The 13,047-nt window shown below is 42.5% G+C and overlaps 1 protein-coding gene across 1 annotated transcript in view; it reads right to left on the reverse strand.

Annotated features, from left to right (window-relative positions):
* Positions 1–1,933: 1,933 nt before the first annotated feature.
* The window catches only part of LOC105806992 (S-adenosyl-L-methionine-dependent tRNA 4-demethylwyosine synthase-like), a 183,935-nt gene continuing 172,821 nt past the window's right edge, over positions 1,934–13,047 (reverse strand). The window contains exon 17 of the mRNA XM_012640242.1: positions 1,934–2,832. Within this exon, the coding sequence (XP_012495696.1) occupies positions 2,611–2,832 (222 nt within the window). The 3' untranslated portion in view covers positions 1,934–2,610. The remainder of the gene's footprint in view (positions 2,833–13,047) is intronic.

Genomic DNA, 13,047 nt, shown 5'->3' on the forward strand with positions numbered 1-13,047 from the left:
GTTTGTTATTTTCTTTTTCCTTTGAAGCAACAGAGTATCTGTTCAAGTTACATCTTAAGTAGAACCTCAATTCATAAAAAACAAAAGCAGAGCTGTGTGGCTGAAGAAGAGGATGAGGAGTGGCCCAAAGCCCTACATGCTCTGTCTGCCTCCTGCTGCTTCTTACGGTGGCCCGGGAGGTGCTTTCCAGCAACCGGATGCTTGGTCAACTGTCCTACGTGGGGCCCGTCCGTGGGCTCCTTAGCATGGGCTCTTGCTTTTCAACACTGCATCCTACTTAAAGATGTTTTTCCACTTCTTTTCAGTGATCACTCACACATCTGAGACTCAGTAAGATCCTGCCTCATCGACCTAGACCAGCTGTCTCTGTCTGTCTCCTAAGTCAACAGAACAGGACACTGAACAGAAGCTTGATGACGTGGTGAGTTCAAGAGAGAAGATAGGATTTCTGTGAAACTCTGTCACTATTCCATCTGTGACATAAGAAAACACATATATTTGGTCTTTGTCCCCAGTGCCTGGCATAGAGCTCCTAAGACCCTTGGAGTAATCTGAGTGACAGGGGTGCTATGTGTATCTTTTATTCTGTATTTGGTCTTTGACCTGGTTCTGGACACAAAGCTCCTAATTCCTTGGGATTCCCTGGGTGATAGGAGCATCTTTTATTCTAACGAGGTGGACTTGTTCTTGGTGGGCTCCGGGATGGGGGCCAGTCACCAGAATGACCAAGCCATGAGTGGAAGCTTGGAGCTTGCAGTTCCCACCCCCAGCTTCTGGGAAGGGCAGAGAGAGGCTGGAGACCTGCTGTGCCTACGTGATGAAGGTTCTGTAAAAACCCCTCAACTATGAGGGTTGGAGCGCTTCCAGGTTGGTGAATGTATCAGCGTGCTGGGAGGGTGGCACACCCAACTCTATGCAGACAGAGGCTCCTGCATTCAGGATCCTTCTAGACCTTGCTCTGTGTATCGCTTCATCTGGGTGCTCAGCTGTATCCTTTAAAATATCCTTTGTAGTAAATCAGCAACAGCAAGTAAACTGTTTGCTTGGGTTCTGTGAGCCACTCTAGCAAATGATCAAACCCAGAACAAGGTCATGAGAATCTCTGATTTAAAGCCGAGTCAGAAAGAAGCTGTGGTAAGCCGGGGACCTACAACCTGCAGCCTGTGTGTGAACTGAAAGGCCGTCTTGTGGGACCGAGCCCCTCACCTGTGGGGTCCGCAGGAACTCAAGTTAGTGTGAGAACTGAACTGAACTGGACTAGAGGACACCCAGCTGGTGTCAGAGAGCTGGTCTGTGTAGGGAAAAGCCCCACACGTCTGGTATTAGAAGTGAAGTACTGAGAGTGGTGTGAGTACACAGAGAAACAGTCGGTTTTTCCTCTATTCACCAACCCATTTAACAACAGAAGTGTTTTGATTCTACCACTTAGAAATAACTATGGTGTCCACTTTTCAGCGAAATAGGTAGGTAGATTACATTGTCTATCAATTTTACTTCAGCATAGAGTAGAGGGTGTTACAAAATAGCTGATATGTTAGGAGAAGTGGGTCTGATAGGGCTTTGAACTATCGGACTACAACCACCTTTAGAATAAGCACTTAGAAGAAAATTTGTGCTCCCAGTCTTAAAAAAGACTAATTTATTAATTCAAATTTCTAGACAAAAGTATTTTAAAATAACTTGGACAACTTGAAAAAAAATGAGGATTTATGATATTTTCAATTTGAAAAAACTTGAACCTTAAAGAACAGATTGTATAAAGCAGCAAGGCCGACAGGTGTGAAAGAAGATGGGGACCTGCTGTCTGGGTAGTAACAAGAGGCCCAAACACGACCTTCTAAACAAAAAGCAAATGACACTTCTTGTTCCAAAGTGTGTTTGTGAGACTAACTCACTGCCATCACGCAGCCATTCCTCTCACGGAACAGAGCGTTCACTCTGATCCAGCCCACACGTCAACTTCCGGGGTAATCTGTATGGGAATGGGGCAAGATCTAGTGCGGTTTTATTAAATAGATCCAACGTGATTTCATAAAAGGTTGGTAATAACCAAAAATCTAAAGTAACCTAATGTAGTATTTAAAAATAATTGAGAATTGTGACAACTTATTTTCAGGAGGTTATCTTAAGATATAAGAAAGGGATCAAGTTCTTAATCTTAGTGGGAGCAGACACACTGAGCTCAGGGCAGTACAATTCAATGCTAGGTGGCTACTCCATCGAAAGCCAAGGGCCCAGAAAGGCCACGAGGCCTGGGTGTCTAGTCCTTGTATGACATTCTCATGAACAGCATTCTAGCAACCCTTACTAATTGCAATACAAAAATCATCAGTCATATTCTCATAACGATCGTTTTACTTCCCCCACAAAAACCATTCTCCTCTCAGAAGGAAGAGCAGGAGAGGGACTGAGCTCTGTAATGAAGTGTTGGGGCTGTGTCCCAAGCATGCCGAGTGTGGATGTCGTCTCTGTGTCCCCGTGTTTGCCTTACAGTCTCCTTTATATAAAATATAATTTGTATAATTTGTCCTTGGAAGAACTGCAGCAGAGTCCAAGAACCTTCTGAGGCCATCCGGTTTTTGTCCTTTAGTATCCTGAAGACAGATAATCTCAACATCCAGAAATATCCTTTGATCTGTTCTTTCTCTGATATCTTGTGTCCTTGGGATCAAAGCCTCTTTCATGGGCACCAAATAAGGCCCAGTGAGGAGTTTTGGCCATGTACTCCTTTGCGCTAAAAGTTTTTGATCCACCGCTATCTTCGTACTCCTGGACGAGCTCCTGGAAGCGGTTGTAATCAATCCACGTCCACCATTCTCCATCAATCTTAAACTGGAAAGAAAAGAAGCTGTCAAATCAGAGGCAAAAACATCCATAGAAAAAAATAATATAAAACAATTATTAAAAAAAAAAAATCACAGATTAGCCCTATCATGTTACAGAAAACTCTTTCATGTTCCAGATATGGTTTCCTGTCAAAGCCATATGTACCACAGTCAACGGGAGCTCATTTGCCCTTGGGACTGCCGCCCTGCTGAACCTGGGAGACCAGTCAAGTTCATTTTGCACAACACCACTGACAGAGGGCTAGGTGTTCTGATGTGACCGTGTGTTAATGGTCAGGCTAATTCTAACTCCTGCTGTTGATGCTTTTTATCTGTTACGAATTTTTATGGTTATGTTAGCAGCACCTGGTGGAATCCCTTTCATTACTAAACTTTGCTTGAGTTATTAGTCAGGATTTAATCAATGACTTCTAATTCTGAACTGCTAACTAAATGACTCAAACTAACCTTTTTAGCCTAACATGGATACAATATCTCATTAGTGGAAAGCCTCATTAAGAATTTCAATTCAATAAAAGAGAATAATCCAGTTTGTACTCTGTTAAGAAAATTGCTTCTCAAGAGTCACTGTGGAATAATGACCTGGAATGAAGAAAACAGAAGGGAAGCTGAGGATGCTCTAAAGGAAACGGTAATTGAACTGAGAAGGCCTTTACAGCATCTGTTTGGCATGTGTTTGCGTAACGTATTAACTAATACGTTGACAGTTGACTTACAAACAGACAAGTATTTCTGTCATGCCGCTGTGTTTAAAAAAAAACCCTGATTATCTCTATGAACCAAGTTAAATAACAATTTCCTGTTCTAGCTGAAAAAAATGTTGAAAATACGCAGGCTCCTGGATTTAGAATATTATAATGTGCTGAATTTAAATGATGTCTGATTTTTTACCCAACAGCTAAGAGGTCTCCAGGGGGGAAAATGCCACATAAATGGAAAAGTTTATTAGTCTATCTATGAATTATGAGTTTTCTTCTAATTAGACCATTCTTTGAAATGGTGCCTCAAGGGCTCTATGAACTCTACAACCCATGATATAAAATTTCTTTCTTTCTATCTTCCCTGCCAAGATTGACTGTCCCTGAATTATTCCCTATTACTGTGGAAGAAATCACTGTCATTCCCAGGTGTCGAACCTCAAAATTGCAGAGTCAAAGGTGACCTCCCTTTCCCTGGCCCCTTGCATCCAAAAGATGGCTGGACCCTGCTGGTGCTTCCTGAGCTGCACTTCTGCCACCAGCGGCCCGCGCAGCCCTAATGCAGGCCCTCACTCAGAGACTCGGCCACAGTCTTTCAACTGACTAATCTGACTTCTACAGACTGCCTGAGATTACGCCTGCAGCAGCAGAGACTCCCCTTATCTAGAACAGAAACTCTAAGTGTGGAATCTGCGTTGGACTCTCCTGAGCTGTCCCCCGCTCATGTGACTCCCATGCTGCTCCCTGTCTAACAAACAACAGCTTATGCCTTAGGCAGGTCTCCTCCTGTGTCCTTTGCTCTGCGAAGTCTTCCCGAATCCCTTTAGACTGTGACAGTTCCCCTCCACATGACTCGATGCACCTGAACGTGCCCAACAGCAGCACACTGTGATGGCCTCTGCAGGTACCCCTCACTCCACCCCCCACTAGACTGCCGTCTTTCTGAACAGATCGGACTTAACAACTTGCGCTGTCTCTTAGGACATGCAAGGGCCTAGCCCCTTCTTTCCTACCACTTAACAAAGCTACAAGACCATATGATGAATCAAAATTCCACCTGTTCTGCTGACATCTTGAGACATGATGAGAATTTGCTGCTACTGGCTCCTCGGACTAGAACGGACTGCTTCACAGTGCGTTCATGACAGATGGCATGATACACTTGACAGGGCAGGGGTGACTTCCTAACTAGCGCAGGGACAGACATGGCATTAACATGTATGTCATTAAAATGAGGCCAATACTGATGGCATTTATTCCTTCCTCCGATCAACATTTATGGAGTACCAACTATGAACTTGGCCCAGTCACAGACATTAAACAAATAATTATAATACAACATGGTATGTACAGCAAGTGAGGTTATACACCTCGGGGGTACAGAGAAAGATGTGACAAATCACCACCCCCAAGCGTGGCCCTGTAGGATGGTCTTCTTGGGGCTCCCTGCTTTGCTTGCTGAGAGAAAGAGGTGACTATATTCTCTTCTTCCCTATTTTTCCCCCTTTTTGGGGTTTAGATCTCGAAGTCTGAAGTTTGACCCCTCTGGTCCATAATCCTGATCTTCCTTCTCCCTCGAACTCTACCAGTAATGATTTGTCATGGATATTCTAAGAGGGACTAAAGGATTAGTGTGGACCAGACTTAATTTTTTTTTTTTTTTAACCACAACCTACAGTAAGAAATACATTTTATATCTCAATCTAGTACACACACAACACACACACACATGTGTGCTGGAAACACTGAAACATAACTTCACAAAACTATATGCAATGCATTTCATTTAAGCACATTGCTAGCTGCAACCCATCAACTTGATCTCCTAACTCCTAATGCCAATAGAAAACTTCTACACTAGAAGACCTGATCTCTTCTGACTCTAAAACCTCTACTCTGGTTCAAAACAGAAGAAAGTAGATGCACAGAAATTGCAAGTATAAGCTGAAGTCTGACAACCGACCATTCTGATTCCTAATGTCTAAGAAAATGAGCTGGAAGACCAAAGATGTAGATACGGCAGAAAGCAGGAGTATTAGCTCAGCTGCCATAACGAAATACCACAGACTGAGTGCCTTAGACAATAGCAATTTATTTTCTCACAGTTCTGGAGTCTAAAATTCCAAGATCAGGGTTCTGGCCAATTCAGTTTTTGGTGAGGGCTCTTTTCCTGGCTTGCAGATGGTTGGCTTCTTGCTATGTCCCGCATGGCCTTTTGTTGGTGTGCACGTGGGAAGTTAGCTAGTGGGTGAGCGCTCTGATGTCTCTGCTTATAAAAACACTAACCCTATCAGATCAGAGCCCCACCCTGATGCCCTCATTTAAATTTAAATACTTCCTTAGATACCCCATCTCCAGATACAACCACACTGGGGGACAGGACCTCAACATATGAATTTGGGGGGGACACAAATGCCCAGTCCATAACAGTAAGTTACTCTGCAATTAACGTTGAGCCATCAGACCCAAAAGACAAAACTGACATATGCCCCTCTCAGCATCTGAGACTAATCACATTGAACAATAACAGCTCAGAAAAAGTCAACTGTTTCATGCAAAAGGCAGAAGCTAAAACAGCAAAATTTGGTATGACTGACACACAAATAGTGCTGAAAGACAGCTGCGTCAACAGAGGAATGAAACCCCAAATCATAAAATCTGAGGTTAAGCACCCTGAGACATGAGGTCACCCTGTTTCAAGAATTCTTCCAATCCAATAGTAAGGGAAGAAATAAATCTACAGAGTTACTAATAAACTCAAAGGTCAAAGATGATCTCAGAAACACACCATAAGCCCAATAAGGTACAGCCCTGACTAAATAAAGCCAGGCGGCTAAGGCTCTATGGCCTTGTTGGCCAGATGAGCCAGGACGTGCTCCCTCTTTCTGGAACAATCAACTGCCGTGTAAAGGGCCTTCTCATTATGTTCTCATATTCCACACAGGCAAAATTTCACTAAACAGAATAATGACAACATAGGTTCTTTATTATTGTAAATGTTTTAAAAGATGCTGGCTGGGCACGGTGGCTCATGCTTGTAATCCCAGCATTTTGGGAGGCTAACTTGGGAGGATTGCTTGAGGTCAAGAGTTCGAGACTAACCTGGGCAACATAGCAAGACCTCATCTCTATGAAAAACAAAAAATAAATTTAAAAAACTAGCCAGGTGTGGTGGCACATGCCTGTAGGCCTAGCTACTTGGGAGGCTGAGCCAGGAGTATAGCTTGAGCTCGGGAAATGGAGGCTGCAGTGAGCTGTGACTACACCACTGGAGAATTCAATTCTCCAGTCTGGGTGACAGAGCGAGGCACTGTATCTTAAAAAAAAAAAAAAAAAAAGGATGGCAGATTAAACACGTGCATTTAACTTTTACTTCCTCTTCCAACCCCACTAAAATGACAGGGAGAACATTTTAAAAAGATATATAATATAAAAATAAAGAGATCGGGAGAGGAGAAAACAGCATCAAAGTTTTAAAGCTGAAAAGATGACAGATGAGAGCTGAATCCTGAGCTAGCAAACAGAAAAATCCAGGATTCATCCCAATTTATGCTTCAGAATTCCTCAAAGGCTCGGAAACTGGTTGCTCTGGTCACCCCTAGAAGTGGGGACTGAGGAGGCACCAAACCTACTCCCCCTAAAAAATCCAAAAGCAGGTTCACATTCTGTTAAGGAATGGTTGGAATCTCAAGTTCTTGATCCCGTGCACGTACACAGCTGGGCACCTGCCCACCTCACAGCCCAACAGAAGACTGGAGGTTTAGTCTGAGAAGACAGTATAAGGGAGAATGTATGGTCTAAGGGTGCAGTCCCCAAGCCCGGCCCGCGGACCAGTGTAGGTCTGTGCCCTGCTGGGGGTCCAGCCGCGTGGCAGGAGGTGGGCGGCAGGCAGGTCAGCGAGGCTCCATCTGTGTTTGCCACGGCTTCCCCACCACTGCCTGAGCTCTGCCTCCTGACAGACCAGCCTCAGGCATTAGATTCTCACAGGAGCACGAACTCTACTATAGACTGAGCACAGGAGAGATCTAGGTTGTGTCTCCTTGTGAGGGTCTGGTGCCTAATGATCTGGGGTGGAGCTGGGGAGGTGGTGCTGGCACTGGGGAGCGGCTGCAAGTGCAGAGTGTCATTGGCAGAGAGGTTTGACTACTGCACGTGAATGTGATGCGCTGGGGTCGACCAGCCCCCTGACCCCTGTCCCGTTCCCCACGCCTCGTCTCCCACCCCCATGGAAGGATTGTCTTCCATGAAGCCAGTCCCTGGTGCCTAAAAGGTTGGGGACTGCTGGTCTATGGGATAGTGGGTACAGCTGAGGAAGGGGCTACCAAACTGAAAATATTCCCCTTCCTTCTTCCAAGCCACCAATGGCTGTACAAGCTGTAGAAAATAAAAAACCCTCTGATCAGCCCCAGAGGACAGACTGAGAGACACTGAGTTTGGGGCTCCCTAAGTAAATGACCCAGCTAGATCACTCCAAGATAAAATCAAGCTCACACCTTTAGAACTCCCAATATGCCTATAGTCTCCCACTCTCAAATGCGAGCAGATAGCCCATGACCACCAGGCATCTGAGAAAAACTTCTAACATGAAAGAGAGATAAAAAATAACAACCAAAAAGAATAACAGAATAAACTAAGCCTGTGCAGGGAGAAAAATGACAAAAACAAACATATAAAAAAAAAAAAAAAAACGACCAAACTAAAACAACTGTTATTGATATCCTCAGAGAAATGAGAGAAGATACTGTGTTCATTTAAAAAACATGCTATAAAAAGGAACATTCAAAAAAATTTAAAAGAGTTGAGGCATGTTGGCTCATGCTGTAATCCTAGCACTTTGGGAGACTGAGGCAGGAGGATTGCTTGAGGCCAGGAGTTTGAGACCAGCCTGAGCAAGAGCAAGACCCCATTTCTACAAAAAATAGAAAAAGTAGCCAGGCATGGTAGCACGCACCTGTAGTTCCAGCTACTTGGGAGGCTGAGGGAGGAGGATCTCTTGAACGTAAGAGTTTGAAGTTGCAGTGAGCTATGATGACGCTACTGCACTCTAGCCTGGGCGACAAAGTGAGACCCCTTAGATTTTAAAAACATGGGAGCGTAAATGAAGAATTCATGAGAAATCTAAGAAAACAAAATTAAGAACCTAGAATGTACAGTAAAAAAAAGACACGAAGATAGAAAATAGGAAAGAAAAGATAAAAAAAATTACAGGACTAGTCTAAGAGACTCAATTTTAAAAATTTTCTTTCTAAGGAGTTCTAGAAAGAAAAAAGAAAAAATGGAAGGGGGAAATCTTCAATGAAATAATTTTGGAAAAATTTTAACAAGTGAATGTCATGTTTCCAGCATAAAGGTGTCTATAATGGATCAAAATAGACACATTGTCTGAGGCACATAACAGTGAAATTTCAAAACAATGAAGACAAAGAGAAAATCTAACAAGAAAACGTGATCATATATTAATACAAAGGATTAAGAATCAGAATGCCTTCAGAGTTCTCAACAACTGCACTGAAAGCTGAAAAATAGTGGTTCCAACCTCACAGGGAGAATAGTTTCCAACCTAGAATTCTATATCCAGTAAAACTATCAACTAAATGTGTAGGGAGAATAAAAACATTTTTAGATATTTAAAGTCTCAATAAACTGTACCTCTCACATACCCTTTTCTAAGGAATCTACTGGAGCTTGTGTTTCCTGTGAATGAGGGAGTAAATAAGAAAGAAACGTGGGATCCCAGACACAAGGTGTCTCTCCCAGGAGAGAGCTGGAGAGCCCTGGATAACAGCTGTGAACCAGTAGACTGAACTGTCCAAGGTGTGTGGGTCAGAAAGTGCCTCTGGACAGACTTTTTTAAAAAAAGATGAATCTGATAGAAAATCCAACACATTTGAAAGTGTGAGAGGCAATAGAGACGATGGCAGAAAGTTTGAGAGTTGAATTAGCTAAAGAACATAGAAAGCTGGACACAGAAAAAATAAAATAATTATTAACTTCGAGGAAACCAAAAAGTTATGCCGGAAACAGACAGCAATCATAGGAGATAACATGCCTCAGTGGTGAACAGTACTCACATGGCCGTATTAACGTCAGAAAGAACAGTAGGTAAAATTCTGGCAGGGGTATGTTGGGAGGGTGGGGAATGGGAAAGGGTGTTGAGGGAATAGACAGATCTCGATCCTCATATTCCATAGCACACAGTGAAGAGATAATGAGCAAATTATTAATATGGAAAAAAAGAACAGCAGCAATATAAGTATGTTATTTAGCAATATAGCGATAAATACCAAAAGAATCACCTAGAAAATTTAAAAGTGGTTATAACTTGACAGGGGAAAATGGAGGTGCATTTGTGTTTGAGGAGGGTACAAGGAACTGCTGTTTTGTAATAAACTTTGCCTCGCTAAACTGTCCATGTAAAGTGTTGACAAAACTAAAAGTAAAGTTTAAAAGAGTAGTGACTATATCCATCCAGTAAAAGTAAAAGACATCTTATTAACACCTAAGCCAAAAAATGTAGGACGGAGGCAAGGAGGTGACTCGTGTGCAAATGGTAGTGACGAATTCTTGTGAGTGTGCTGCCATGAACTAGGCACTATGTCTGGTTCTCTATTTTGTGCAATCCACTTAACAAACATGTTGCGGTTAGATTCCCATTTTCAAAATGAGAGCAAAAGCCAAAGGAGCTAAGTAACGAATGTACTGAAGGTCATATCCCCAGCAAGCAGAAGGGCCAAGATTCAACTCTGAGGGGATTACAGAGCCCATGGTCACTACACTACCCTATGGTATCTATTAGCTTTCAACCTGGAAAACGACAGAACTAACAATAGCCATGTCTTTCAAGTACCTCTGGGAAAGAGGGCAAAGAGGCCTTTTTTATTTTAAACCCCTGGACTTATCTATGTACAATATTTATAAGTTAAGCCCCATTGTTTAACTGATCTAAAAGTTACAGAAAATAATCTGTATATTCCATATTCTTGGGGTACTTCAACTTGTCTCAGGATAAAATCTAAACAACGAGCACACTGAGGAGAGGCATGCTGGCTATTAATTATTTCTCTACTTAAGCACAACTCAAGAGAGACCTTAGCATTGTCCCAAGGCAAATGCGGGGGAGCCAAAAGCTGCTTATGGAGACCTCTAAAGTCGGTCTGCTCTGCCTTTGAATGATTAGATTTTATTTACACAGATTCCATCCCTTCTGACAAGATAATAATTTAAAAAACAAAATTGCAATATTGAAAGATACTCCATTACCTTAACTGGTTCCTGATAGGTAGGCAAGCAGCTTGCTTCATTTTTTGTAGATTAAGACTGACTTCCCATTAGTTTCAGTCGTAACTTCCACGTAGACGCATCTAGATAGGTGATCAACAGCTACCTCAAGCTCAAAATGTCACAAAAATTCTTGTCATTGGGCCTGCCCCCATCCTGTCTCAACCATGCTGTGCTGAAGGTTGTTCCAGCTTTTAAATTATAAATATTGTATAGTCACCAAAAAAGTTCTAATCATTCAAAGGCCTCATATTTCTATATATCCAGGAGTTAAAATGAGAAAAAATCCTATATATGAGCTGAAAAAAGAGCAAATCCAGAGCTATTTATTAATATCAACATTGGAGGTATTTTGTATGAATAATCCCTCCATGTGATACTATACTATTCTTTATTTAAAAATCAAATGTTCGGCATCCTTAGGAAAAAGCCTTTATTAAGAGCCTGCTACAGGCAACCCATAATTGATTCTAGATGTTTTATATACTTCATTCAGACAACTCAATTGTCCCATAAAACAGAGCTAATCCTTTATTGCAGATAAGGAAAATGAGAAATGGTAAAACTGGGATTTGAAAACAGATATACCAGTGCAATGTTCAGGGGTCCCCAAGACCACCTTTCAGATTTGACAATTCACTAGTAGGACCCACAGAACTCTCTGAAAGCTGTTACAGTATGGTTTATTACAGGATAAGGACACAGACTAAAAGCAGAGAAGGGAAGAGGCACATGGGACGGAGCCTAGGAGAGTTCTATGCTTGGAGCTTCCGGTTGTCCTATCCTAGTGGGTTGTCCTATCCTAGTGGGGTCGTAATGTGTGACAATATGCATGGAGTGCTGCCAACCTGACCTCACCCAAGCCTTGGCTTCTAAAGTTGTTATTGGGGCTTAGTCGCCTAGATGTGCCTGCCTGCTATGTGCCTGACCTTAGTCTCCAGCCCCTCTAGAGGCTGAGCCAATACTGTGGGGCCCAAACTCCCTACCCTAAATCATATGGTTGGCACAGACTGGCTGGTGTGGCCCAAGGCCTACAGATAAACAAAGATACTCTTACCAGGCAGGACATTACAAGAGCTTAGAGATAACATCCCAGAATCTAAGAGCAAAGGTCAGCCCTTTCTTTGGGTAAAATTAATCCTCTACTGCGCAACCATATTTCAAAGTCCATGCATAATGGACAAAATAGAATAATACCAAAATAAAAAAGAGCACTAATAAAAAGAATCATACATATTATTTTCATTTTTGTACTCTTGAGAGCTTTTACATGATCTTAGTGTCTAGTCTTATTTTCTAGATGGGTCTTCGAAACATACAGTCATAATTACAAACCAAACAGTTGGGGAAGTACTGGCTAAAGGAGGAGGGGCTGCCAGACCTTCTCATAACTCAAAAGCATGAACTTAATAGGGTAGGAGTAGAGGAAGTCCAGGGATAATTCCAGGGAGAAGTAATTTTGGAATACTGGGAGGTCATTTTTGAAATTAAAAAGAAAGAGTGCTACAGTAGTGGCACCTTTGAATTTCCGAGATTTATAATTGTTCTTGCCTGTAGTAGCTACAACTGTGTTATTTGCTCTCTGGGCAAGAGGAGTCAGAGATCACACAGCCGGACTTCAGAGTGCACCTGGCAGCCTGCAATGGTGGAATGCCAAGCAGTGCCGCTGCCCTCTTCTGGGTTTACTGGTGATAAGTAACATGTACCTGGCAACAGCTGCCTGTGGAACCATTTTTGAGAGATAAAACTATAATAATAAGATTAAATTCTAGATCTATCCAAGTGCAATTAAAAAACATTTTACCTGCAAACTCATTTTCTGAAGTTTCAATCTTAATCTCCACTTTTGTTGGAGTGGAGCTAAATCCTCTGAGCAGTGTTACCAAAGTGCCAATTTTCTTTGCTATTTCTCTAAAAGCAAGTGCTGCTGGGAACAATCAGGCCTCTGAAAAGGGTGAGTTCCACATGTACCACAAGAGGAAAAACAGTCAGTCAGTAGGTTTTGTTAAGAGAACACTGCACAAACCTAAACGGAGACACAATTTCCCTCTTATTCCAAGATGAGAGGGTGTGGGGAGGGGACAGCTCTTCTTTATTTTCCTTTACGCATTACAAGTTTATATACCCAGGAAGAGGGCCTCTGTGATCAGTGCCTAATCAAATACAGGGTGCTAAATCTGGCAAAACTCTGCGTTGATGACCTTGGAGACCAAGGAGATTACGGC

The sequence above is a fragment of the Propithecus coquereli genome, unplaced genomic scaffold (assembly GCF_000956105.1).
Source record: "Propithecus coquereli isolate 6110/MARCELLA unplaced genomic scaffold, Pcoq_1.0 Scaffold150, whole genome shotgun sequence".
NCBI lineage: Eukaryota > Metazoa > Chordata > Mammalia > Primates > Indriidae > Propithecus > Propithecus coquereli.